At 42.1% G+C, this 27,149-nt stretch overlaps 1 protein-coding gene across 1 annotated transcript; it reads right to left on the reverse strand.

Moving 5' to 3' along the window:
• Positions 1-495: 495 nt before the first annotated feature.
• On the reverse strand, positions 496-26,467 carry brinp3a.2 (bone morphogenetic protein/retinoic acid inducible neural-specific 3a, tandem duplicate 2). Its single transcript, XM_078285674.1, has 8 exons — positions 26,241-26,467; positions 14,889-15,079; positions 12,926-13,116; positions 7,893-7,998; positions 7,399-7,635; positions 4,989-5,211; positions 2,030-2,372; positions 496-1,266 (listed from the first exon to the last, which is right to left on the reverse strand). Exons 1-8 carry the CDS (start codon positions 26,465-26,467, stop codon positions 496-498), a joined length of 2,289 nt encoding a protein of 762 aa, XP_078141800.1.
• Positions 26,468-27,149: the final 682 nt, after the last annotated feature.

Raw genomic sequence — 27,149 nt, forward strand, 5'->3', positions numbered from 1 at the left:
CACTGTATTCTGGTCTTTATGGAAAGTGCACTGTCACTGAAGCAAAGGAACATATAAAAATTACAAACAAACATACTGTACCATGTTTATCATAAAATGTCCATTCATTTGGCCTTGGTACTTACAGTATAAATGAGCAGGGTCATATTGAAACAGGATGGTTCAAGGTGATGGAGTAGTTATCTGAATTTCTACTGTGGATTTCTTTTATTAAAGATTATGTTCTTGTGAAACAGTTGTGCATTTTGTCTTGCTGATCCACCCGATTCTTTCTAATATTGCACTGTTAGTCGTTGCCACACAAGAGAAACCAAAATGATCACATCAGTACATTCTCCAGCTGGTCCTCTTCCGATTAACCATACAGTTTGGTAATAAGGTAATCCATAGGGACAGGACACAACTGTAAGCCTGTGCACCACAATGGGCACAATTCATATGTCCAATAGTTATCCTCGCAGCCATTTACATTCCAGAGCTCCCCTCGAGCAGCTGTTAACTGCACAGCTTGGTGGTCTCGTAATCCAGGGAGTTGGGCAGGCGTGAGCTGAAGGCCTGCAGGGAGGCGTGGATGCGGACCACCTCGTTGGCAGTAAGTTTGAGCCGGTGCCGGAGAAGACAGGCAAACAGATCCAACCTCTGTTGACCCGGAGGGGATAGCCGGTTCACGCGGTCCCGTATTTCCAAAAGCTGGAGCATGGCCGTGTCTTGGGAACCCTGGGTATACGGGTAGTCCAGTTGCAGAATCAGGTCGCGGATCGCTTCCGGATCAAAGTGCATGCTGTAGCCAAACACCTGGATGCTGTTGATCTTCATGTAGCCCAGGTTCCGAGCAGGATCTGTCATTTCTAAAGGCTCGTAATAAACGCTGTCATTCACTCCGTCCTGAGTCTTTATCCTGCTCCGGAGATAGATATGGATGGTCTCAAAGAACGTCTTCCACTTGTTTCCCAGCGTCAAAGTCCAGTTGTAGCACTCCAGGGGCAGGTCCAGCTTGGTGGCCTGCCAGTCTGGAAAATTGTTCTCATTGACGGGGATGTACCAGCTCTCTGAATGGCTCCCTCCAAAGGGGTTGATGTAGAGAGTAAGGACGGGCTCCAGGGTGCTGTTCTTGGTAAGGCAGATCTGTAGGGACACACCTAGCAGCATGTGGACCATGTTGGACTTGTACTTGTTGCTCTTCAGCGTCAGCAGCATCCTCTTCCTCCACGATGGGTCAAACCAACTGTTGAGTCGCATGTCGTTGCTAATGAAGATGGCGTGGACCTAACAGACACATAGACATACATAAAAAAGTATGTACACAGTACACCCATGCAGAAAAGCAATTTTACAATTTATTACACGGCTTTGTTGAATACTCAATTTTGATTGGCCAATGAACACATTCTGAGGTCTGTTATTTCTTAATAACTGATGGAGGTTTCACATAACAGGCCACTTTCTCACATCTCATCATATCACTCCGCAGTAAAGAAGTATGGTCAATTTTGTTGATTTCTAATCAAATTAACTAGCGACACCTTGTGGCAAAAAGACGTTACTCCTTGGTTACTCCAGAGAGTCCTGCTGGACTAGTTTTTTGGCGGAAACTTGTGAATTATTTAAGCTTGTAATAAAATCATTTTAAATCAATTTCATACCAAATGATTAATGACCCTGGCCAGTAGCCATCTACTAAGTGGGATAATGTACAGCAATTCTAAGCTCATTTTGCGATAATGACCAGCTTGCTGTACATTATCCCATACAGATCAAATCACTATAAAATCCATATTGGCCCTGTATTACATTCATTGCTATTCAGTATTCTAATCAACAAAACAAGAACTTCCTCAGACCTTGAGTACAACAAAATATGGGAACAACATGAGGAAGCTAGAGAATTCCTCAGTAGCCAGCAGTACAAGCCTTTGTAATGCTGAGTAGCTCCCGTGAGTGAATGCATCCTCCCCAGGCTATTGCTGCAAAAGATAGCTCAGCTCTCGGTCAACCTGACATGATTAAACAAAGGGTGAAAGAAAAATACCTCTAGCCTGCGGTCAGCTCTCTGCAGTAGGTAGCGCAGCTCCAAATCCTGGAGGTCCGTCTCGAATCCCAGGTAGTTTTCCGTGGAGTCTGCCACCATGGGCCTGCAGGCCCCCTGTGTGAGGGCGAAGCCTGGGTTGCAGCTCCCACAGCGAGTGTGGTTGTCTGGGGCACAAGCTGCACAGGCTACCCCTTCCCCAACAGAGCAGGGCGGAGGCAGCTGACAGGGGCTGTGTTCATATCGGCAGCTACAGCTGTGGAGCTCCTCGGAGAATGTGCCGAGCTGGTTGTTCTCCGAGCAATACAAGAGAGACTGGAAATGGCTCAGCCAGTAGGACTGAGGCCTGCATTAGGGAGAGACGAGTGGGAAGGATGAGAGAGAGAGAGAGAGAGAGATAGAGAGAGAGAGAGTGGTTATTGAACAGAGCTCACTGCAGTGTGAGCCGCTGGCTCCTACAGGCTATACAATCAGTATCCACTTTATGGCTCGCTCCTCTAGAAAGCAGGTCATGTGTGAAATAAGCATAAATATAAAACATGCAGACAGGGTCGGGAGGTTCAGCTACTGCTTGACTAAACGTTAGAATAGATGTATGAGTTAAGCGACTTTGAATGTGGTTGGATAGTTGGTGCCAGATGCACCGCTTCCAGCATCTTAGAAACGACTGACCCCCCTTGGATTTTCTCGCACCACACTGTCTAGAGGCTAATACCATTGGCGTATCATTTGAACACCTCAGTGTACATAGACATTAATGCTGACCAGGTGCATCTCTTCATGGCCACAGTCAAATGGATACTTCCAGGAGGATTTACGCACCATCATCTCAAGATGATTCCATGAACACGACAGTGACTTTACTACAATAGCCTGCACAGATCTCAACCCACTTTGGGATTAGGTGGAAGAGGATGTTTGCGGCATTAATGTGCCGCCAAAAAATCTGCAAAGCAGTGACGCTAGTGAGTCAGCATGGACCAAGATCCAACATTTCGGCACCTTGTTGAATCCAGGCCTCAAAGAATTTGAGCTGTTCTGGAGGCAAAAAGGGTGTCCTGAAGTGGCCAATGAGTATAGCTTTCATACACCAAAACAGCATACGGGGAGGAAAGTGTGTGTGTGAAAGGGAGAGAGAGACAGACAGAGAGAGAGAGTTGTCTTTGATCAGTTTATGACATAAATATTAGAAGTGTGCTGCAGCCGTAGGGTAACCGACTTTCAGACGTACGTATAATTTCCCCATGTGGGCTGGAGTTTGATTCCCGTCTGTAGCACTTTCTTTGCTGTGATCCCTTTATGCCTCTTATCCTCTTTGCTAGCTGAGGAGACGAAATGCACAGTACATACTGCTGGCTTTCCTTTCAGAAAAAAAAAAAAAGCTTTTTCTTTGATGAGGGTTATATTGTGGTAAACTTTATGCTAATCTGGAAATGTTTGTTGGATTACATTTAGGGCATCCTTCTTCCGAATCCCAATCCTCGGGTCTGGTTGGCGGTAGCCTGAAGGTTAGAGAAGCGAGCGAAGTGAGCTCTGAAAAATGAAAAATGATTTGAATATCAAATCCCCCAGTGGAAAATCTGGTCATGGGAAATGAACAAAAATAACTCTTCCCTTCCCTCACCGGCTACCTGGGAGCAAGACATTTGACCCCCAATGCTTCAGGAGAGCAACAACACAAGATTATAGTTGTGTATTTGTACGGCTCTCCCATTCCGTTGCTATAAATCTCAGTGTGTTCTTAGTCAACTTGCGTGTCTGTATTAAAGTGACTACACTGTAATAACAACATGCAACATGTAACATGTAAGTATGTGAAAAGCGGGGTGAGGTGGAGGGCGATGATCATACATTCTGGTCATCGTTTCCTCAATGACAAGAACTGCGACTGAAAAAGCATCGGCTGTTAATGCAGATGAAATTGGTCTGATGCACTGCGTGCTTTGACAACTTCATTAACAAGCCATTAATACACTGGCACTTTCACATTCAACGGGATTTTTCTAATCAAACGTTAATTGTGCTGTCTTTGTAATCAAACAAAGGTGAAAGCACTCTTTAAGTCAAGGACTCAAGAGCTCGGCGTATGTGAGAAAATATGTGAGTTGCGTATACGAAAGGCCTTTTCTGAGCTGCTTAAAGGAGATGCAACGAAAACATCAATTGAGCGAGAATGTGCATCATTATGCCTAATGGCAAAAGTTTGAGCACAAAGTGTACTGTGCAGCTCTTATCATTATTCGCCTGACAAAAGCCGAGCTGACTGCGGCTTCCATTGGATTATTCGCTCATAATTGTCAGCACAGAGAAAAAAGTAGCCCCGGGAAGCAAAATCAATCATATATCTCTCATCTGTCTCAAGTGCCATGAACAGGATGTTAAAAGGAGGGTGAGGGGCTTTCAAGAGCCTCCGCTTCACTCCCAGGCAAACTGACAAACATCCCATTCTCAATCTCTCTCCACTGAATATGGAGATTTCTATGCAGTGAGGAAAAAAAAACAACAGAGAATGCTTCACATTTGATGCGGCAGTAATAACATAGATAAACACTGCCTGGATGAGGGCGATGACTCTCCCACTCCTTTTCCTGGCGAGTGGGTGGGAATATCAGCTGCATAGATCAGTGATTAATGTGTGTTTTGGCAATGTGGCGGAGTGGTGGAGAGAACGAGACAGATTGAGGAGGGATGGAGAGAGAGGGAGAGAGAGAGAGAGGGAGAATGGACATTGAACAGGATGCGCTGTAAGGCGAAAGCCTCTGGCTGCTACCGGATGCGGCTTTTGGGTAAAAAATTGCCGCAACCTTGCAACTCCTCAAAGGGGCATGCATCAAAAAGCACCCGAGGAATGAAAAACAATCAGCTACTCTTAGAGAACAATTGACGAAGCTTTTGGAATCGCTTTCCTCTGCTGAAACGCATTGGTTTTTAATATTAAAGCTTTGTCAACGGTTGTACTCACCGTTCTCTAGGCAGGCGGATGTGGGGTTGTCTGTGGCACCTTTTGCTGAGACTGAAGAGCTTGAAGACAACTCTCTGGGCCCGCCTGAAGAGGACACGCATGCTGTTCTCCAGCTGCTCGTATCGCCACTGGAACAGGCTGTCCAGTGACCACAGGTGTTGGATTGTTGACACGTTCAGGAAAAAGTTCTGGGGCAGCCTTGCGAAGAAGGTCTTGAACTCATCTAGTGCGACAGCAAAATACAAATTAAAGGTGCTATGTGGACCATTTTCACGTCAATAGATCTTTGTCACGTTAATTCTGAAATGTAATTACCACAAACAAACAAGAACATCGCTGGTCTTGTGTGACATTTTACATTGTGTGCCAGTGGGTCGGATTTGGGCGGGAAATCTGCTGGATTGATTTACAGCACGAAGAGATATTGCTTTATGGCACAAAACAGGAAGAGGGCGCTGTCCTTCCAGTGCAAATGGAGCTGGATGGAATGGAACAGGCTACATGAAGCATTTTGCATGAGACTTCTTTCACTTAATTTGTAATTGCATACTTCATCATACTTCATCATTCATCATTTTATACTATTTTATATGAGATTTATTCCTCCAAAGGAAATTGTATAGCAATTAATCAAGAGTTTATCAAGAGCACGTGGAGTTGGGAATCTTGCTGATATAGATATGATATAATATGAGTGCGTGTTCTTGTTGTTTAACGTGATCTTTCCTCTGGCTCATTTTGTTTTTCTTCCCCCTGTATCTAAACTCCCATTGGCTGTTGTCTCAGATTTCAGTCTTGGTGAGTCACTCTACTGGAGCCTGACCGGACTTGGGCTGACAAAATGAAACATGAATCACTTCAGGCCAAACGGCAAGAGTCGTCAGTCTTCAGCCTGTTCAGCCACCGACTGCTGGGTCCGAGTGCCCCCCCAACCCCGACTAGCCCAGATTAAAATCAGACTTAAAATCAGTGTTAGAATTGCCTAGTCAGACGTTATCTTAAAGTAATACAATTAATTTGACAATGATATATTGCAGAGAAGATTGGCAGCCTCTACCAGTATCTACACTGCATTTTACATTGTTGCCACAATGTCAGATTTGGCGGGAAATCTACATATTGCTTTACGGCACAAAGGAAGATTGCTTTACAACACAAAATAGGAACTGTTTTACTTTGTAAGTAATACACAACTTTATTACAGTTCCACCATTCTAATGGCATTGTTTCAACTTTCAACTTGTTAGCTTGCCTCATTAGAATATATGTTCACTGGGAGTTATGGGAAATACGGTCAATTTTGAGAAACACTAGCACTAACAATACCATTTGTGTGAGATAGAGGCTACAAATCATCTTGACTATGGTGTCATTGATGTTTAATGATGATACACATAGCACCTTTAAAGTTATTAGTACTACAACTACCAACACTACTACTACTACTTTTACTACTACTACTACTTTGTTTAATCTGAACGCAACAGACAGAGGAAAGTTTACGGACATCCGTATTCCAGTTTCTGAAATATGATGATGAGCTGAAGAGGGGGTCTAGCCTGAAACAACAGGCATGAGTTTGACAGGAAAATGCATTGGGCTTTCTATTCTGTTCAGTGTGTCACCATTAGGCTCAAGGCTAACAATAGCGTTGGTTGGAGTCACCATTGTTAATCTCCATATGTGTCCATGGTTCTTCTGCTGATGGGGCAAAGTGCTGGGACTCTTTGATATCCCTCACTGAAGGACACATCATGACACTTGAGGGTTTCTGTATTCTGGGCACACTCCTGCCCTCGCCTCTCACCCAGCTATTAAAACATAAACTTTGAAAGTAATTGCACTTAGAGATATTTCAGCCAAATTTGAGGAGTGAAAAAAAAAAAAAGGCATCCATTTTGATTTCACCTGAGTAATAATCGCCAAGGCAGGGTGACCGAGCACAGCAATAATAACTAAACATTATGCTAAGTGCTTCCATTCAAACTCTGCTTCTCCGGTGATGTGAAAAGCCGGACTGGCAATAAATGGGTTTTATAGCTGATTAATCTGCTCCAGACATATTGTAAACTACCTGAGCCGAAAGCTGTTGATTTTTTTAATCCGGTCCTGTCACACTGTTAATTTGCTATATGCAGATAGCGTGCCAGGACCCAGGATTCATGACCAGCTATTATAGTTTACAGGCCTTCACCTATAAATCACAGAGGAGGGAGGAGCCCACACTTAGGATCCTCACTCAGATTTAACCGTGCAGAATATGATAAAACACTTCAATTCGTTCTCACTCCCTCCCTCCCATATGAATGATTTATCTTCTAAAACCATTTAGGATAAGGTATGAATGGGGGGAATGGGGGTTCTGCAATGTGTAACGTAAGCAAGAATCCATCAGAGAACTTTTTCTCACCTGATTCCTCGAACTCTTTGTAGAGCATCCCCCAAGTCTCTGTGATTCTCTGCAGGCTGTCCTCCATGGCTTGGATGTCCATATAGGGGCAGTTGCACTCTGGGAACTTGGGGTCACAGTTGCACCAGCAGTCATTGTCCCTGCAGACAAATTCTCCCTCTCCGTTACAGGCAATGTAGCTGAGAGCGGCCTGAACAAAACTTTCTCTCAGATAGTCCGGAAGGATAACCTGCAAGCCTGTAAAACCAAGCTGGGTTTAGTGCCGTAATCAAACTGTGAACTTATGGAGTGATAGTGGAAGTGCAGAGGCAGTATAGCGCTGGCCGGGCTTATAATTTACTCAATAAAATCTATTAAACTTTTCAGCTAGCCTTGAGTACATGTCAACCTGTTGTTGGCGCTGATCCCATATACACAAAAAATGTTTGTTTTGTGCAAAAAACATTATGTCATGACATTCAATCGCAATAAAAGATGATAAAAATAAGACAAACCTTGCAGCTGGACTTTATTTTCAGGGCTCTGAACCAGCACAGAACTAACAGAGTCAAGGTTGTCATAGTTACTGCATCCGAGAGGACCTGTTCGGGTCTCTGTCACCTGGGCAACAACAAATAAAAGAGCTCTTTTATGAATTCACCACAGCATCCATTTTAGTACAAGCTCATATCAAGTGCAAGGTCAGGTTATATTTCTTTCTTTACACAAAAACATCTAAAGGCTGCTCCTAAAATCCAACCACACAAAAGCGGCTTGAGAGGATTCTAATAAGATGCGCTTCTTTGTAAAACACATAAGTGACTTTTCTGTAGTCTATAAACAAAACCTTTTGCTACTTAATCGTTTCTACTTGTGAAAAAGTAGCAATGTGGGGGGAAAAAAATGGAAAAACCATGGTAAGTACAATCAGAGTCTTCCAAACTGCACCAAGCGTAGTCTTTCTCTGCACTCATTTCTGGTGGAAGAGTGCTGCTAATTAACAATGTTTCAACCAAATGATACATTGCACCCTCCGTGCGTTCTTTAATTATTTGCATAGTTCAGTTCAGTCCTCTTTGGAAACATCTTAAGCACCAGAGAAAGATGGCTATTGGCAAGCGCTCCCCTCACCCCCTGAAAGAGCAAAAGCATTAAAGGAGACATCAGGCCTCCTTTTTTGTCTAGTCACTGACTGAAGACGTTTCCATTGACCTTTGCCGCAAAGCAGCTCCGGCAAAGCATCCTTTTTCACTTCATTTGCAATAAGAGATCTCATTTCGACCCCCCCTCCTTTTCTCTCGCCGCGACATGCTGGAGAGCACCTAACCGATTCCCATTTTTCTCCCTTTGTGGTTGCGGGACACCATATTTTGTTCAGCGATTTGTCCTGGTCAGGCTTGTCAGAGGACAGTTGGTGTAAAGTGACAGATGGATGAGGCGAGACAATGAGGGTCAGTCGATCAGTAACACAATCATAGAGGGCTTGAAGGGCTTGGGAGCTCATATAAGGCAAGTGCTGCAGGGAAGTGAAAACTCAGCGTGGGGGGCTCCTTAATCAAACTCCTAATCCAGAAGAAAGGGATTTGCAGAGGGAAAAGTAAATACGTTTTGCGAACGGGAAAGGGAAAAATCATTTGAGTGCAATTCTTCTACTATAATATTTACATCATAAATCCCTTGTTTCCCTCGCGTGGGATTTTACCGCTGATATGAACGCGGGGAAATGAGATACAACCCTGGCTTTCGAAGCACTTGAATATTGAATCTATATAAGACATTATTTGATATGCCATATGATATGCCATATGGCAAAACAGTGACTGATGAGCGGAGCATTCAATTTCCGCTTTGTAAGGCAGCTGCTATTCATTGTAGATACATTCTGGTATATTAAAAAATACTTAATGGGACATTATTGGCCACCTGTATCTCGGTGCACGGCTGTTTGAGGGACTGAGGCAAAGGCTAAAATTCGATGCTGAAGATTTGTTTCTTCTTTTTTTTTTTTCTCGGTATCTTTTCTATTCTACTTTCTTGAAGGAGCTCCATCATCATGATGTGAACTTGAACTACAGGTGCTAGAGGGCTCAAAAAAAAAAGTATTTCGCTGACTTATTCAAACGCAAGTAAAAACAGAGTAGGAGAAAGAGTAGCGCAAAGGAGGAGGCGAGTTTTGATCCCGGTCACATGGAGAGAAGCAGTGATTCTAAAAGCCGGGGTCTTTCGGCATTACAACAAGCCTTGGGCGCAGATACTGGCAAACAAATGATTTGACTCCTAGTTATTATGATCCAAGTTGTTGGAATAGCCTGCCAGACGAGACTGAGATGTGTTCCAACTCTAACCTCTTTTAAAAGCAGACTACTTTCTGCTGTCTTCTTTAGAGAGAAGACCACTTCTCTCTAAACCCTGTAACGACCCCTGTGTATATGAGTGTGTGTGGGCATGTGTGTACGTCCACATTCTCTCTATGGGATATGTGTATATGTTTTTTTTTTTTCATTTTGTATTTTGCTTTCATCGTGTATGTTAAGCACGTTGAGTTCGCTCGTGTTTGACATGCCATACAAATAAAGTTTGGCTCGACTGTGATCATGGATGAACTGCAAGTCGGTCGTGTATGGGAACGCTTTGTCTGCTCTGTGATAATACAGACGGAAATCGATTGAGTCGTAGGGGTGGAATCATAAAAATGCATTAGTCTGCTATAATGAGAACAAAATACAATAGAGAGGCTCTCCCTGAGATGAAAATAAAATATGAAGACGGAGAATCTGGCTAGATCCCCGCAGTTTCCTTCTTCAAGCCTGTCGCCTTGTTCATCATTCTGCGTAGACGCGCTGGCAAATATGACCAGAGTCAGGTGGGGATATCACCATCGATTTAGTCTGGGAAATTGTCAAATCATAACAAAAATGATCCCTGCCGCTCTCAAACAGCTTGAGTCATTACTCATTGTACAAACAACCCGCTCCGATCACAGACTCTGGCGCTGCACCGTGACTTCTTTAAGAGAGCCCAGATTTCCACAGCCATACCCCCAGCACACCGCAACAGTAACAGGCTTTTCCTCAGAAATGAGCTTCAATTTCCCCTCTGCATGGCGGCGGCGGGGGGGCCTTTTGCCTTGCCCAGCCCTCTCTCTCGCTCCCGAACTTGTTCAATTTCAAATTCGCGAAGAGGAGCGCTTAGTTGTGTCTGTTCCGCCGACTGCGCGGGTCAACGCCCTGTGGAAATGATGTGCGGGGTGTGGAGGAATCTGTCGCTCCTGTGACTCACTCTCTCCCGGTGATGGAGGTGAACCTCTCCTCTTCCCAGTTCCCACCTGTCAGTTACGCCAGATGACTGCCTTTGGAGCATGAAAGCCAACTCTCTCTCTCTCTCTCTCTCTGTGTAGCTACAAAAAAAAAAAAACCTAATTCCCAAGAAATGAAACAGACAAAGCATCTGTAGCTCAGATGCGCCCACCTTAGTCGACGAAATATCCAACCCTCCCTGAACGCCATGTAGTCAGAGGACAGAGCTTTTTGATAGAAGTACAGGGAGTCTGATTCATGCTCTGTTACAACAGAGAGACACCACACTTCACACGCCGACTACCATTGTGTTCTAAGGGATGAAAAAGGCAGGGAGGGGGGGAGGGGGTCACACTCTCCTCAGTCACCCTATTAACCCACGCTATCTGAAGGTGACAACCGGAGGCAGAAACCTGTCATGAGCTGTGTTTCACAAGATTCATTTATCTTCCCCCAGCATATGTGCACACCTTGAAGCTTCCCTCAGAGTCGACGTGCTTACGGCTGCTGCGGATCATATCTCATCACGAGTGGGCTGATAGCGAATCTTCGTCATTACTATCATTGTCATCATCATTATCGTTATCATCACCAACACCGTCATTGTCGAAAACAACGAGGAAAATAGCATCCAGCAGCATACATAGTGTAAGATTTTAGAGGTGTGCAAATATTAAGACAACATTAAGACATCATCTCACTTTCAGCTGCTGGATTTAATGACAATGGTGTTTTGCTTTTATTCAGGGAATGAAGGGAGTTTCATTTAAAGGTAACTGTTTGAAAAATTTGAACTTTAACAGCCAGAAATCACGCAACATGTTCAGTAAACAGCACATGACATGGTCATGCTTTATATCAAAAGATACTAAAGGGATGAGAGAGGCAAAAGATTTAAACCGGAACATGAAAACCAGAATATGAACCACTCATCAAGATCGGATGCAGCTGGACGAGTTTCTAGCGTTCAGTTTTTTACTTCCCATGCATTTGAATGAGGCTACGAAAATAGACTGAAAACATGACATTTAACACGTTTGTGAACAGATTCAACAACAGATCCCGCTTTTAAGGCAATAAAGCAGTAACTGGTTGGTCGTCATTTTGCATTTCTATTCTTGGTTTACACTAAAATTAGTATTTAAAAATAAAAGTAGATCTCTCCCAAAAAGGAACTATCTCTCCTAAATGGTATCCCGCCGCTGTTCTCTTGTTTCAATAAAACTGCTATTTGGCAAAATTATGTTCTAAAACATTGGACCAACAGTCAGTTGAAAATTACAATAGCAGGATCTGTTGTTGAATCTGTTCACAAATGCGTTAAATGTAAGTTCTCAGGCTATTTTCGTGGCCTCATTCAAATGAATTGGAAGTAAAAATCTGAATGCTACAAACTCGTCCAGCTGCATCTGAACTTGGTGATTAGTTTATATTCTGGTTTTCATGGCAGTCAAGTGTCAAATAACCCCCATGTTAAAACTAAGTGGAATATTGCTTTAACGTTAGTGAGTCCATCTTTCTCTAGGAACACTGTCTCAGGTTTACAACATAAAGACAGGAGGCTATTTTGAGAAATTGCTCACATGCCAACACATTGTCTACAATGTTCACAGTAGCGACAGGCTGGGACGGCAAATGCCATAAATCTGTTACAATGTACCTACCTCCAAGAAAAAAGGATAATTGAGAGTTTTGCTCGGTGTAAGCTAAAAGAGAACATTTCCATAATGGGTATGAGAAAGTAGCAGAATTCTATTTTGGACATACACCAGCTCTGTACAAAAGGGCCAGGAGATGGAGATGGAGAGAAAGAAGAGAGAGAAGATCGCTGAATAGGATGGAGACAGACGACCATCAACTGAGACAAGACGCGCCCTCCGGGCTTTTCACCATGGAGAGATCCCATCTCAGCTTATCTTCATGGTGTAGTGATTTTGACTTTGATGCCCCTATAATTGATGATTCTGTATTACCCAATGCCTGTTTTATGGTAATACATTTTGTAATTGGCTTAACTTCCATCCATGTTCAGCTAAGGTTTTGCTCTATTCGAGTAAAAGGACACAAGTTACTACTCATTAAAATGTGTTCGCCGGTTCTTGTCTGAGCGAATAGCCATAGAAAAAAAACACTCTGGATGATTATTTAATTATGCAAATTGATAGTGGGCGGAATCCTTGACAACAAATGCATTAGTCTGTGAATGTGCTCCCCCCCCTCAAATTTCTACAATAGAGATACAACAGCATTACCTTGATGGCAGTGGAGGCGATCTGGATGTGGTGCAGCTTGCGCAGGGTGCTCTCCCGGTCAATGAAGTAGGAGGCAGCCAGCTGGTGCAGAGCTTCCAGAGTCACAGTGGAGGAGTTACCCGAGTAATCACTCACCTCCGCTTTCTTACTCAGTTTCCTTTTGTCCACAAATATCGTTAAGGCCTCTTCTCCTGCACAGACACAGAAAGAAAGAATGAGCCAATGTTGAGATTTTTTGCTAGTACTTGTTGAACAGGGGACTGGTGTCCATATGCTAAAGAGTTGTGCATTGCCTTTAAGAGCTTCCAAGTACAATCTCTCTTTTGTTGTGTCTACCGGAATTTTAAGTGGTAATCTGGAATCTTTTTATTTTTTTATTTTGGTGACATCTTTGTTGCTCAGCGCTCATTGCTGGGGTGTTTCTTCCCAGAGATCACCTGTCAATCAAACAGTGTGTCCAGTAGTGTGATGTCTTTTTCCTTGGAACCTTGGTCATGGTTTATCTACCTATTGCTGATCATGCTAACTACCCAGTTCTTCTTCTATTTATTAAAAAAAAAACACCTGTTGCTGCTGCTGGAAACGTAAAACGCATCAATTCCTGTGCGGCAGAGGATTTTTCCCAGGAAAGAATTACCAGACACTGAGTGTTTAGAACAGCAAATGTAGAAGCTTTCACGAACTGGATATAGGTTGTATCACTATTCCATTATATCAATCGATGATGGACAAATTTTTTTTTCTTTGCATATCCCTCAGAGACACATATACAGGTTTGCCTTTTACTGGAGGGGTAAGAACACAGAGGCGCCCCTGCAGCAGGTAGGGTTACAGTATCTTGCTCTAGGACAACCCAAGGACTCATTTAGGACCAGCTATGCCTTTCCAGTTACAGAATGATCTCTTCAATCGTCAGGCCACCTTGTAACAGTACCCATTGATAATGGCAATCAATACTTCCCTATGCCAGGCCACGGTACAGTAAGCTCTCTTTACTTCGAAAGCAAAGACACTATACTTCATACCGCTCAACATAATGCAGTGTTAATATTTCAATTTAGTTTTTCTTCCTCAGGCGTTGAAGGGCACCCTTTTAATATCGCAAATCTATTTATTCATTTCATGAAGTCCATATGTTTCTGAACATAGAGGCAATCCATTTATAGCCCCAGTGGCATATCTCTGGCAAGAGCCCAAGGCAAACTCCTCATTCTCCTCTCTTCATACCACTAAGAACTGGCGGCGTGCCAGAGTGCGGGGGCTGCATCGGCACCGGCAGCTGGTGGGGTTGCATTATGTGGAGCCACTCACGACGGCGACCTTTCACAAGCCAGGAGTCAGGTCTAAAGTAATTGACAAGTGTTGCTCTATAAGAGGAAATCTGCTTTGCCAGAACTGCGCGGGCCTCTCCGGCTTCTTAAATGAGTTTTGTCGTCGTCGTTGTTGTTTGTTTGTTTTCACTCCAAGGACCATTAAGGGTTGTCCATCCATCACGCTGCGGAGAAACCCCAAAAATGCGGTGACCGTGATTGGGAGTGGCGCGTTTGCGGTACACAGGCTTTTACATATACTCATACATCTTTGAAGAGTGATTTCTGTGCTGCCAGTGGCGTATTACTCCGCCAAGCTTCTGTGATGTGTTATTCAGTTACTCGCTGTGACTGAGTTATTGTACCATGTCCATCTGTTTTCAGTAGGCAATGCCTGGGAGAACACATTCTAACAAACTTTATCAACAGAAAATCCATACTTGACTGTAGCCTATATCGCCTGTGTTTGAGTTGGAGAGAATTCACTCCCAAATGCATAATTACCGCCCAAGAAGTAGCAGGCAGCACTGCGAGTTTGTCCATTTATTCCAAGGGGTACAATTAGCGAACGCATAAGGGTTCATGCATACTGTAATGAAGATACCTAAATAATGTAATCAATCTATATAGAGTGCGTTTGTTTCTTTGTTTACCTCCCAGTGTAGCTGACAGCAGGAAGTGAGTCCCATACTTCCGGATCAGGTTGTCGGTGATCATCTGGGTGGTGGGTCTGCGGCCCAGGAGTCGGATGTTCCTGATGAACTCAGGAGTCAGCGGCAACGGAGACTCCAGGAAATCTCTCCGTTCCACTGCCAAGTTGTTCACCTTCCATCTGCCAAACTCCCTGGAAAGAACCAAAAGAGAGAGAAAAAACACAGAAAGTACTGTTGAAAGTGGGTGTTTAATAGGGTAGTTTTTATTATTGTGTCTCTAGTAAGGAAGATGAGGTGAGTCTGTAGGGGCAGACACTGCATTGCATAGCAGCATCATTAGTCTAAAGCTCCGGCGGTGGAAGGAAATGAGCGGAGAGAGCAGAGAGAGAGAGAGAGAGAGAGAATGGGGAATGTAATTCCTTTTGTCATCTTCTGCTCTGGCAATGTGTGGAATCCCTGGGTCATGCCAATAAAGCACCCATTGAATTGAAATTGAATTGAGGGAGAGAGAAGGGGAAAAAAGAGAGAGATTGAGAAAAGAGAGAGAAATCCGGAGAGAAGAGATAAAAGACAACCAGACATTTGGAACCATGTTTGTAGCCCGGGACATTCCTGTCCCGGGCTACAAACATGTTTCCCTTAATAACCCCATCATGACAGAGATATATACACTGAAAGGCAAAATACAAACAGCACAAGAAATATCCCCATGACTGACACATCCAATGTTTTCCATAATGAGAGAGGAAACAAAGCAGGAACCAAAAAAAAAAAGTGATGAAAATGTTGAAAGCAGGGCTGAACAAAAGATCAGCCTGCTTCAATCAGCCTTTGTTGCCTTATCATGTTCTCCTGTTCTCCACTGACAACCAATATGTCTGACCTCAACAATGAGTGCAGCTTACACTTTGTTTATATTAATCCCCCTGTGCTTCATTGATTATAGTATCTCTGAACATGTTCATATTTAATTGCATCTGACAGCTTGAAGATGATAATGCTATGAGACGGGGCAAACTGTACATGTTCTACCAGCATTGCCTAGCTGCAGGCAACAGGGAAATGGAACCAGAAATAAGGAATTTAAACAAAGCTTTGTGCACTATAAAAGGCTGCCTATCTCCCTCTTACAGCCTTTCTGTCCAGTGTGACTTTCTGCCTTCATGTAGAAAAGCTAACACACAAGACATGTGTGAAGAAAGAACAGACAGATATGTCAAAGCCGGGATTTTAATGCTGAACTGGAGCAAAACTCAGGGAACCAGTGGATTCTGTTGTTCAATCAATAAAGGCCGACCCTGGGTGCATTTTTGCAAGTATTTTTGTAGAAAGCATGCCTAGGGCACAGCTCTTGGAACTGATATCACATTTGGCAGTGTTTTGAATCAAATACAGTGTTAGAAAGCATATTTTGCTGTTGCTTATAAGTTACACTTCTTTGGTGAAGAGTCCTTCACTGATCCCTTGAGTAGTTGAATTGCCCATTGGGTCCCACACTCTTCCACTTACAATTCCACACACAGTATAACTGAGACAACTTCATAAGACTGAATGTAAATTAGTCTTATGTGTGTTTGCTTGCCTGACAGTTGACAAATTTTAGCCTGAGGATAATGTGTATACCAGTATAGCTCCGCATAGGGACTTACCATACCAGAGTCAAATAAGAGGCACAGAGTGTCTTTTCTTAGAATAGTTTTTTTTATTTTAGACTCATGCTATCATGCATTTCAACTCCCAGCCTATACTCTCAAATGATTATATTCAAAGCCTGTGAAATAATCTTCAATATATAAAATGATCACACTTATATTTGAAAGTGCTCACCCAATTTGTACCTCTTGCCAGTTATCACACTGTTGCATTCTTGCCTTGGAACTAGAAGTATGTCCGAAATGAGTTAATTTGCGAACTACAAAAAAGTAAGAAATCTAATCATTTTATTTTTGATGTGAGACACTAATCGCTGATGTATGTTGAAGCTTTGAAAGACGTTTCATGAGCTCAATTGCCAAAGGAGCAATAGCAAAGATAAAACTAAATCAGCAACTTCTGTAGCTTGTTGGAAGCTGAGCTGCGCTTCTCTGAAATAAAATCTGAGAGTTGAGATAGCTCCTAAGGCCTACAGGATATGTGCCAGAGAAAAAGAAAATGGAACATTATCCAGAAAATAGTAGCAAAACTGGCAGTATTAATAACAGACAGTGAAACAAGCTAAATAGGAAGGCAATGTAAAAAACTTCCCTTTGCTGCAATCTATGGTCATTCATCTTGTCAGATTCCTAGCTAACACACAACCGCAACCACATGTATGTATGCAAGCTAGCAAACACACACACACACACACACACACACACACACACACACACACACACAGTTATACTGCTAGTAGTTGCCAACACTAGTTACAGTACCGAGCCAAAGAAAAATTCAACTAAATTTTATAAATGAAAATGCTGCCACTTGCCCCTAGCATGAGAGGCTACAACTTGTACTTTGACCACTGTCACAACAAAGAGGATAAAAAAACCAACGGCTAAACCTCATATGACTAAGGCAGCAGGAGCAAAAGCACAAGGTCATTACAGCTTGCTTACACCTAAAATATGCACTCAAAACAGGCTTTCAGCTCAGCAGTTCCCAATCTGTACCACTTCTTTAGGCTTAGCAAAGCATGTGGAAACTACACAGCTAATATTTCAAGCCGAACAGGTGTTGCACGTTAGCCTTGAAAAGTACTATAGGAAAAGAGACAAGGCTTTACTTATTTTTGACCTCTAAATTTTGGGTATATTCACATACAGTATAGGAGATGGACGTGTAGATGGAAAATATAGTTTTTGGAACTTTCTTATTCTGTCATAATATACAGACAAACATTAGATATGAACAAACCTTTCATAGCTGCAGAACTCATATAACACTCTAGCTGTCACATGCTGTCAGTCCTTGTGTAAAAAGTAGGAGTTGTATGGCTTTTTTTAGGGCTTCTCTCCAGAATTCATTATAACCTTTACCAAGTACATTACAGTCCTCAGCCTGGATCAATAGACACAGAGGTGAAGAGAAGACCTGAAAGAAGTGGAAGGCAGACACTATACAAGAAAACTCCACATTAACGCCGATGCTAAAATTCACATTTTCTGCCTCTTGTTATTGAAGCTAACATAACTTTTCCTGAATTCTCACAACATCTTTTGTCCTCTGTCACATATTTTGTTGTTATTTTTGAGAAACAAATTCACGACCATTAAAATCCACTTGTTTTAAGCCACTATGCAAACTGGCTAACTATGACTGAAAGCTATAGTCACATATTGTGACATAAGATAATATATAATATATAATATATAATCATATATTTTCTGACATTGTTTTTGGAGTTTTGTGTAGGCTATTTGCTGTGCAGAAAGGTCCACAGTAACTCTTTGGCATTTCAAATTTGACTGAAGAAGACAAAAACCCACAGGATGTGCTAACGTTAGCTTGTTTTGTTTAAATGTTCTTGGTTCTTGCAGTTAACTTGTTAATGTTAGCTCCATCTTTTGAATCCAAAACAGCTGTTTATGTTTTCTTCTATAGTAAAAAGCCACCATGACACTGCTGTTCATGCAATCATCTGTTAGCAAAGGGAGAGTGCTGTCGCATTACCTATGATATCATTAGGGCAACGTAGCCCTTGTCTGTTCTGCTAGCACTGACAGAAAGTAACTAATTTAATATGGGAATTAAGAAAGAATTCGATAGTGTTTTGGGTGGTATTAAATCATAAGGTGAAATCAGGATAAGGAGGGAAACCACCAAATTAAGTTATGAGGCGTTCCTCCACTGAGTAATATTGCCTCTTTTTTTTTTTTTACACTTTCATCATTAAATCAAAAAAGGTAGCAAGATAGCCCGACTACAGAGAAATCAGCAATTTCAGTTGCCTGTGACTTTAACAAATTGAAATGAACTTGCAAAATTAAGAGACTGATTGGACCCCAGTCCAATTTTTGATGTTTCAAATAAGTAAAAGGCAGATCTTAGGCCATGGGGCGAGATTGTATTTATTTCTGCAAGTAGTTTCACTCCAACAGAAATCTGCATGGGACAGAATTTATAAGCAGACAGTTCTGAAATGACAGACAGATACCACAGCTGTAATTATAACATCAGATCAGTTGTGATTACTTTGAAATTTCTTGGGGAGGCCACAGGAGTGCGATGGCAATTTTTGTCATCCGCCCGGCACTGCCCCCAATTTACTCACATAATCACGCTTATATAAGAAAAAGGGAATGGAAAAATGTGTCACAAAGGGCCGTCAGGCTTTTAGAGAGCACTCTGTTTGTTGAGAAAGTTCATTGAAGGACCATTCCACTCAAAGCTAAGAGAACCACCCTTTTTATATGTACATCAAAAGCACACTGGGGCCATATAAAAATGAATATGACCAACTGGAGTACACTTTTGGATGAGCACGAACAGCTTTTATCATATTTCATTGTGTGGTCAGGACAAGAGAAACATTTACAGCGCATTCTCCAAGGTAGGATCAGTCAAATGTTGCACTTTTCTCTCGCTGAAGAAATAGCTTGACTGCTGTAATCAGAGCGGGTTGGACAACCTTGGCCGCTGATGATGGATGGAGAGAGTGTGGCCTTTTGAAAGGGTATATATCACATTAAACCAGGAGTAATGAGGAAAGCCCTAACACCCAGATGTTTGAATGATACACTCGAAGTGTAAATCCCCCTGAATTCAAACCGCTGAACACGGAAGTTATAAACGGGCGGTGGGGAAACATTCCCAATGCATGTTCATATACTGTTGCATAATCAAGAGACAAAAGACGAATTCATGCAGTGTCGGGCAAAGACCGTATCAGCAGATGTAAAAATGTAGAGTGTGTGATGTAAACATAATGATGTTAAATGGATATGTGGTGCCCATTGACCTTTTTGCTGACACTGTAGTATTTAGACAAAGCCCTTGACTAATCTCTTGCTCAGATATATCTGGTGTAGCTATTAATCTTTACCTCATTTCATGCCATACAAATAAATGACCTCTTCAAATGGGACACTGTGTCTCTCGAGTCCCACTCCGCAATGTGAAAGCACTAGTTCAAAGCCACGGCACGTACAGAGAAAGAGAGGAATAGAAAGAGGGGGAGAGAGGGAGAGAAAGGGGGGGGGGGCAGAGAACAGGTACAGAAAGAGTATTCGCAAATCCCCGCTGTCGTTCGTTTCTTCAGTTATCGTTGACTGTGATAAGCTAGCCCCGTCTTATCTTAAACCCCCGATAGGCCAAATGGTTCGTCCTAGAGGGAGAGGAGGAAATGAAATGCGTTTCACCATGGAGCTGATTTTAGGGGCTGCGGTCTTCTCCACAGCCGGCAAAGTCATTATTATTATCAATTTTCTTTGCTCTTCAGCTAGGTACATCAGTTTCATAAGTTCAACTCTTTGGATGCTATCATAGTCAAAGTGTGACAATTTTTTTTTTTTCCGCTTTTGAATTTTATCCAAATTCTAAGAGACCTCTTTCTTTCTTAGAGGGCACATCATAGTCTGATATTTTTTTACATTTTTGAATGTATCCACATTTGTTCACTGGCATATGGCCTAATGTTTCAGCACGATTTAATCATTTTTCATTAGCACAGTCACATTTCCAGTTTAAATTATAACTATAATGGATTGTTATCCCCTAAACAATCATTTGCATCATCTGAATGCAATATGCTCCGAACACAGCCAACTACATGTCAACACTGCCTTCGCCCTGGTGACTATGGCAGCTTTCCCCTGGCAATGTTTGCTATGGACAGGTGGCTAAAGCGGAAGCGGCCCACATTGTGTTTGCATTGGGTACACTCTCCAGCGAATCCCCTAAACACACACACACGCATCCACCAAAACACACGCGCTCCTTTCACGCGTTTCCTTCAGAGGACTTGTTAAAAATTCTTTCAAATTCAATCAGTAAGAGGGGCGAAAAATTGAAGAGAGGGATGAGGTGGTGCAAATTCATTACCTCGTCATCGCTGTGCTAGCTCACAGCGATGCAGATCACACAAATCTGCCCACACTGCAATTGCTGGATCTGAGCAATGGCTGCTGACACTGATTTGACCAAAGGGTGTGAGCGCCTCACAGAATGCAAATGGCTATAATGAATCCCAGCTACTGTATTCAGCACAGAAACCGGTGAGAAAATGACATCTTACCAAGTTGCTCATGTTTGCTTGTTGTGTCTTTTTGTCTTTTTTGATATCACATCCATACTTTTTAATGGTCTTGCAGATTAGTTGAATTTTTTTGAATCCAGACAAGCTGTTTATGTTTTTGTGTGCCTATAGTAAAAAGCTGCTGTGACATTACTGTTCATACAATGATCTGTTCCAAATTAGTTTACCTAGGGATGGGAAGATATGCTTTCTAGCGATAGTATCATTAATTTTTCGATTAATTTTTCTGCCCGACGATTCACGATACGATATACTGAATTTCGATATATCATCCCATCTCTAGTTACTTATCATGCATAGTTTGTGTTACTAACAGTGAGAGTAAGCAAGAGTAACTCATTTAACCTGTAAATGAAGAGGGAATTTCATTGGTGTTTAGGATTCTATTAATGATAAAGTCAAAAACCTGAGATGGGGATAATAAGGGAAACCACCTGATGTCATTATGCATTATGAGGCTTTCCTCTGTTTAGTAACATCACATATTTTTTTTATATTTCCTGATCTTTATTGAATCAAAAAGGTTAGCAAGTCAACCCAACCCCCTGAGAAATAATCAATTTCAGGCGCATGTGGCTTTAACAAATTCAACATGAGCGGAAGCGATAAAATTAAAAACTGAGCAGTTGAGTTCATGACCAAATTAGCATTGTCTCACTTGCAACTTGCAAAACGCAGAGACTGATCAGATGCCAGTACTCATTTTTAATGTTTTGAAGGAAAGGGCTGAGTAAAAACTGCTTAAAAATCAAGAAATCAAACACAAGAAAGATCATTTATTACTGTTCCATTGCCAGCCTATTTACTAGAAGGAGGAACTTGGAGGTGCTGAAACCTCTGAGGGGATTTCAAGAGTGGAGAACAGACAGAGAACATCAGTAACAATGCAGCAGTAGGGTGTTGGGAAGCAGCGCTGAGGGAGTCTGCTCTACAATGCTCACCTCAACCTGTTCTGAGCACCTGCGGGCTCCCCTGTGGTTTAGGAAAGCTGCTACTGCTCATTGTACTTTAAGTGGCTCTTATATCAAAGAGTAAGCAGGCTTCTTTGATCAAGTTAAACTCAAAGGGTGGGCACATCCTACTTGTTGGGAGAAACATATGGCTGATGATGGTTATTGGAGCCTGATTGTTTTTTATGTAGTATTTCTTTATATATATAGTGATTTTTACTGAAGCTAATTTCACTAAAACCAGTTTGATATAAGTGATTGGTGTTGTGATTATGCTGATATGATGATATTATTATTACAGACATCTGTCCATTTTAACTACCATGGCAACCACACTGTGGTCTTTTCGTCCTCTTTACCTGGCCGCTGTGAAACTTCATTATGGTGTGGTAAAAGTCATTTTGTACAAATCAGCTCTGTTCTTTATTGAGCAGTTAATCATTCATGAAACAAAGTAAAAGTTGTGTTATTGTGAAAATATAAATTTTCACAGTTTAGCTGCAATTTTAATCTCCCATAATCCTCTCCACATGCAAATGAATTTTAAGAACATCAAACCTTACTTCTGGTTCTTTACTAATGGACTGCTGCAATATAGTGATGCAGTCTATATAGAGATATATGCAGTTAAATCTTTGTATAATGGTGAGACAACACATACTCTGGCATTTCATAATAAAGCACGTTGTTGTATAAACTGTGCCTCTATATATGTATATATGCATGTAATTTGCCATAAGCTATGCTTGCTAATAGATCAGTAGGGAACCAGAGTGCTGAAATCACATTCAAATAAACTGATAAATAATCAGGTCTATATGTTATTGCCAAAAAAGCACCATGGGACTGGACAGAATGTGGACTTGTTGAATCAGCAGAGGCACAGCAGGGTTCATGCCACAGGTAATGCAAGCCCAGAATATGCGATTACTGGCAATAATCAGTTATAGGCTATGACTGATAATGTTCTCTGGTATTGAAAATTCTTAGCATTTTCTTCCTAGAGGGGCATGAAAAGACAAATTCTAACTCAACTTAAGACTTGTATTTTCCAGTAATACTTGTTGAATATCTCCCATTATTTATACAGCAAGCGCACTGTAAAAATAGCCACCGAGGCTAGAGGTTAGAGTTAAAAAAAAAAAAGTCATCGTGATACAAGTCTCAAGGCATTGCACTTGGACCTCAGCTACACTTCCACAGAGCATCACATCCTATCCTTGTTGGTATTAGAGTGGGGGGTAGGGCTTGATCTTGAGCTTTAAGGTCTTCTATAATATAGAGATATCATTTGCCAAAAGCACAGAAGCAGAATGTATCCCAAAGCTGTATTCATGTGTCTTCCAGATGATTTTGTGGAACTGAACGCGACTGAATTCAACTGAAATCAATTTAGGAAGATTTACGGACTATTTACGTTTTAGGTTAGTTTTTGCTTTAATACCATCACTATAAATCAAGGCTGCATTGTGGTAATCTAGAGGGCCTCAAACACAACCTTGCAGCTGACAGAAGCCTCTCAGGGGAGCCAGTGATAATGCAGAGTAATAAGTATTAAGAGCTCACTAATCACTTGGCCACATGATAAGACTATTAATCTTGCCGCCCATGCAGCTCAGCTCCAATGGACCACTGCCTTTGCCAGAGTAAGAAATATTAAAAAGCTCTAACGCGCCGGCCGATCACCAAAGCCATAAAGCATCGCCGTGCCGATCCATAGATGTCAGGAACCCTGTCTGTCCATTTCCAGAGGCCTGGACAACATCCCCCGAAATGACGACGGATATGATTTATGACACAATCCCCGCTAATTCGGCCACAAGCCGATACCTCAGACTGTGTTGCCGTCGTGACAAATCATCATTTTTTACCCTGCGCTCATCAACATATTTCACTTGACCACCTGATCAGGTGGCGCACTCTGCATTCTGCCTCAGGGGCTTGGTGAAAGAGAGAAGGCAGTAAAATGTGATGTACAGCAAGCTGATAGCAATATTTCTGCATGTAATACATCACGACTCATAAATCAGACCTGCCCACCCATGTGCCAGATATCATGTGATTATTGGCTCCGGGCAAACCTTTTCTGCATGACAACACAGGCCAAATCATGCACACCCACTAGCAGAACCAAGGATTTGACAAGACCATATTGTCAATTGCCTACAATAAGCATTGAGATATGTTGTTGTGGTACAGTTTGTCCATTTTTTCAATTTTACCTTACATGCAACACATAGTCATATTAGGATAAATTTGCGCATACATTTATTTTGTGGTAAGACAATTTACCAGGGAAAGGCAAACATACTGGTACTAGAAACCCTTTACAGTTGTATTAAAATACTTCATAGTAGTATTAAACTCACTCTGACTTTACAGTGGTGGTCAAATAACCTTATCGCATGCTTTACTAGGATATACTGTCCTTAGAATGATCTTGTCATCCACTCATAGTCTGCTACTTAACCAAGGTTTTACAGCAGATGGAGTTTCCAGTTTGCAGGTTAACTCGACCCTGACAGATGAAAGTAGTTCACTCCTTTACTTCCTCATCTCAATCAATTTATCCACCTCACCTGATTCAACTGCGGTACAATTTATTCCTTCCAATATAATTTTCGCTCAAGTGTTTTAATAGGGGTCAGGTAAGGACTTGCACAAATTCTATATGGGCTTCAGGTTATAATCTATACTGCTGAAACCCACACAGGGACCAAAAACATGGTTAACATTATTGATGAAGAACATCTTTCAGCCTAAATCAATATTTTCCTCTCGCTACATATCTCACAATCGGTGTTGGTTGACTGTTAATAGGTTTCTGGTCAGTACCTACAGCTAATGTACTGTATTAATGAAGACATGTAGCAGTTCTGTTCAATATGCCACAAAGGTCCCAAATCACCAAAAGTTATGCTTTAAAATCCCCTGTATCTTAGACTGAGCTTGTATCTGGATTGTTGCATTGAGTTTTTGAATTGTCTTGCCTCGAACAAGACCCAGCAAACATTTTGACTGCATCAATGTTGAAAACTATAAATACAGCACCGAAATCAAAGTGGAAACATCTATAGTCGTCCATAGCTGCTTTGTGCATTGTTTTGTGATATCAGGATCTAAATATCTTTCTGATATCAGTTCAACACTGTTTTCAAATATGAATTTCTACTGTGCCTTTTCACTTTTTATTGTGAAAATGTGTGCTTGTTTGGGTTGATGTTAAATTTAGCCACCTACTGCACTGCATTTAAACTCTCCACTGAAAGCAATGCTTATGAAAGTCTTTCAGGTGAAGTGACAACTTTTTTTTTTTTCCTTTAAGTAGAGCAGCCAACCGCAACTAGTACAGTGGGGAAATGCTGCTATATGCACGTGCACATTTGCCACTTTCCATGTTTTCTGTATTTGTATATAAAGGGCTTTCTGCTGATGTAACGCACTCTCTGGCGGCCATATTGGAGTTCCTCAGCTCTTGGACAACAGTGACTGTGAACAGCTGATTGTGTTTCTAAATGTACATCTTGGCTGTTTCAAGAGAATTGAATAGACTTGGTTAATTTCTGTGATGTTTTTGACTGGGAACTGATCATTTCACCACTGATATATCTGATTTAGCGTTTAGATAATGTCTGCTAGCTAACTAACCGTAGATTCTGGCTAGCTAACCATCGCTGTCTTGTAAACACATCTGATTTGCACACTAGCTAACGTATCTAGTAGAAGATAGCATTAGTAGTGGCTAGTTAGCCTACATCTCCACATTAACATTGGTTGCTTTGCTAGTTAGCCGGCTAATTAGCTAGATAACAATGCCAAAAAACAACTGTTTGTTCAGGTCAACTGAGCTGACTGTTCAAGGTACAACAGGTACAAGGTACAGCTCTTTGGAGTAGAGACTAGGGCTAAAGACAAGGTTGTTCCCTGTGTTACACTAACCTAAATTCAGAAACAAATGTACCTTATCAGAATATTCATTATCTACAGCCACACCACATCAATCTTTTTCCAGATATCTCTTTATCTAGTCCGGTTGATATATATTTAGCCATTATTTGCACACAGCCAATTGTCCAGAATTGTGACACAACAGCAAAGCCTCTATATACAATTAACATATATATATGTAGTACAGAAGTGCGTCTTCATTTTGCATCCGTGACTCACCTGTATATCTTGTATCTGGTGGAGAAGCCTTGCCGGTTCTTCTCCACAAAGTCAATGTACTCTGGGGAGTGGTGGAAGGGCCCCTTATCCGACAGGAGCCAGTCCAGCGGACCGCCGGGCTTGTCATTGGGGAGGCTGGCTGTGGCTGCTGCCGCTGCTGCTGCTGACCGTAAACACACCCAGCAGTGAAGGCTGAGGCTGAGGCTGAGGACGCCCCATAGAGCCATCAGAGATGGAGGGAGCGAGGGAGGGATGAGGGGGGGGGGGGGGTTCAGCAGCCAAAGCCGAAGCCACTCGTCGTCAGCTCACGCCTCCACTGGGACGACCGGGGGACCTGCATAACCTCAACGCCCCCCGAGCACCTGGGCGACAGACATGGTGGGTGCACACACACACACACAGAGGCAGGGACACAGGTACACACGGATAAGGACGCACGCACACACCCATACAGAAGACATAGATAATCACAAACAAAAAACATCACAATATTAAGGAAACTTTGCACTTTGGCAGCCCCAACTGGCAGCGAGAGATAACTGCTTGAATTTTTCAAACTTTGAAGTCATTACCCAGAAATCAGATTTTTTCTTAATGGCTGGTGGGGATGGAGGTGGTGAAAACAAAATCGCAGCATGTTTAACCATCGTTGAATCCAGTTTTCTCTGGGTTGAGCACTTTAGGACACAGTTTTAGTATTTCGCTTTGAAGTTTTGATTCTTTTTTGATTCTACACACTGCAGTTTATGGGGATTAGTGTTGGAGTCCCACTTTGTGATTTAGACTTATAAGACAAGTGTGTTTTGACATAAAAAAAATCTTGCCTAGCGCAGCTTTAAAACGAGTCGCAGTGATCATCCCTATTGTGAATTCCTCTCTTTTAATTGCAGAATAATTGCATGTGCTGTG

Source organism: Centroberyx gerrardi, chromosome 9, assembly GCF_048128805.1.
Source record: "Centroberyx gerrardi isolate f3 chromosome 9, fCenGer3.hap1.cur.20231027, whole genome shotgun sequence".
Lineage (NCBI taxonomy): Eukaryota > Metazoa > Chordata > Actinopteri > Beryciformes > Berycidae > Centroberyx > Centroberyx gerrardi.

Excerpts from the sequence above, each read along its gene's own strand:
- brinp3a.2 (XM_078285674.1), bottom strand. The coding sequence starts at position 26,467 with ATGGCTCTATGGGGCGTCCTCAGCCTCAGCCTCAGCCTTCACTGCTGG. Across the intron at positions 7,636-7,892 it reads AAATAAAGTCCAGCTGCAAG|GCTTGCAGGTTATCCTTCCG; the intron begins GTTTGTCTTATT and ends TTGGTTTTACAG. Across the intron at positions 5,212-7,398 it reads CAAAGAGTTCGAGGAATCAG|ATGAGTTCAAGACCTTCTTC; the intron begins GTGAGAAAAAGT and ends CTGTCGCACTAG.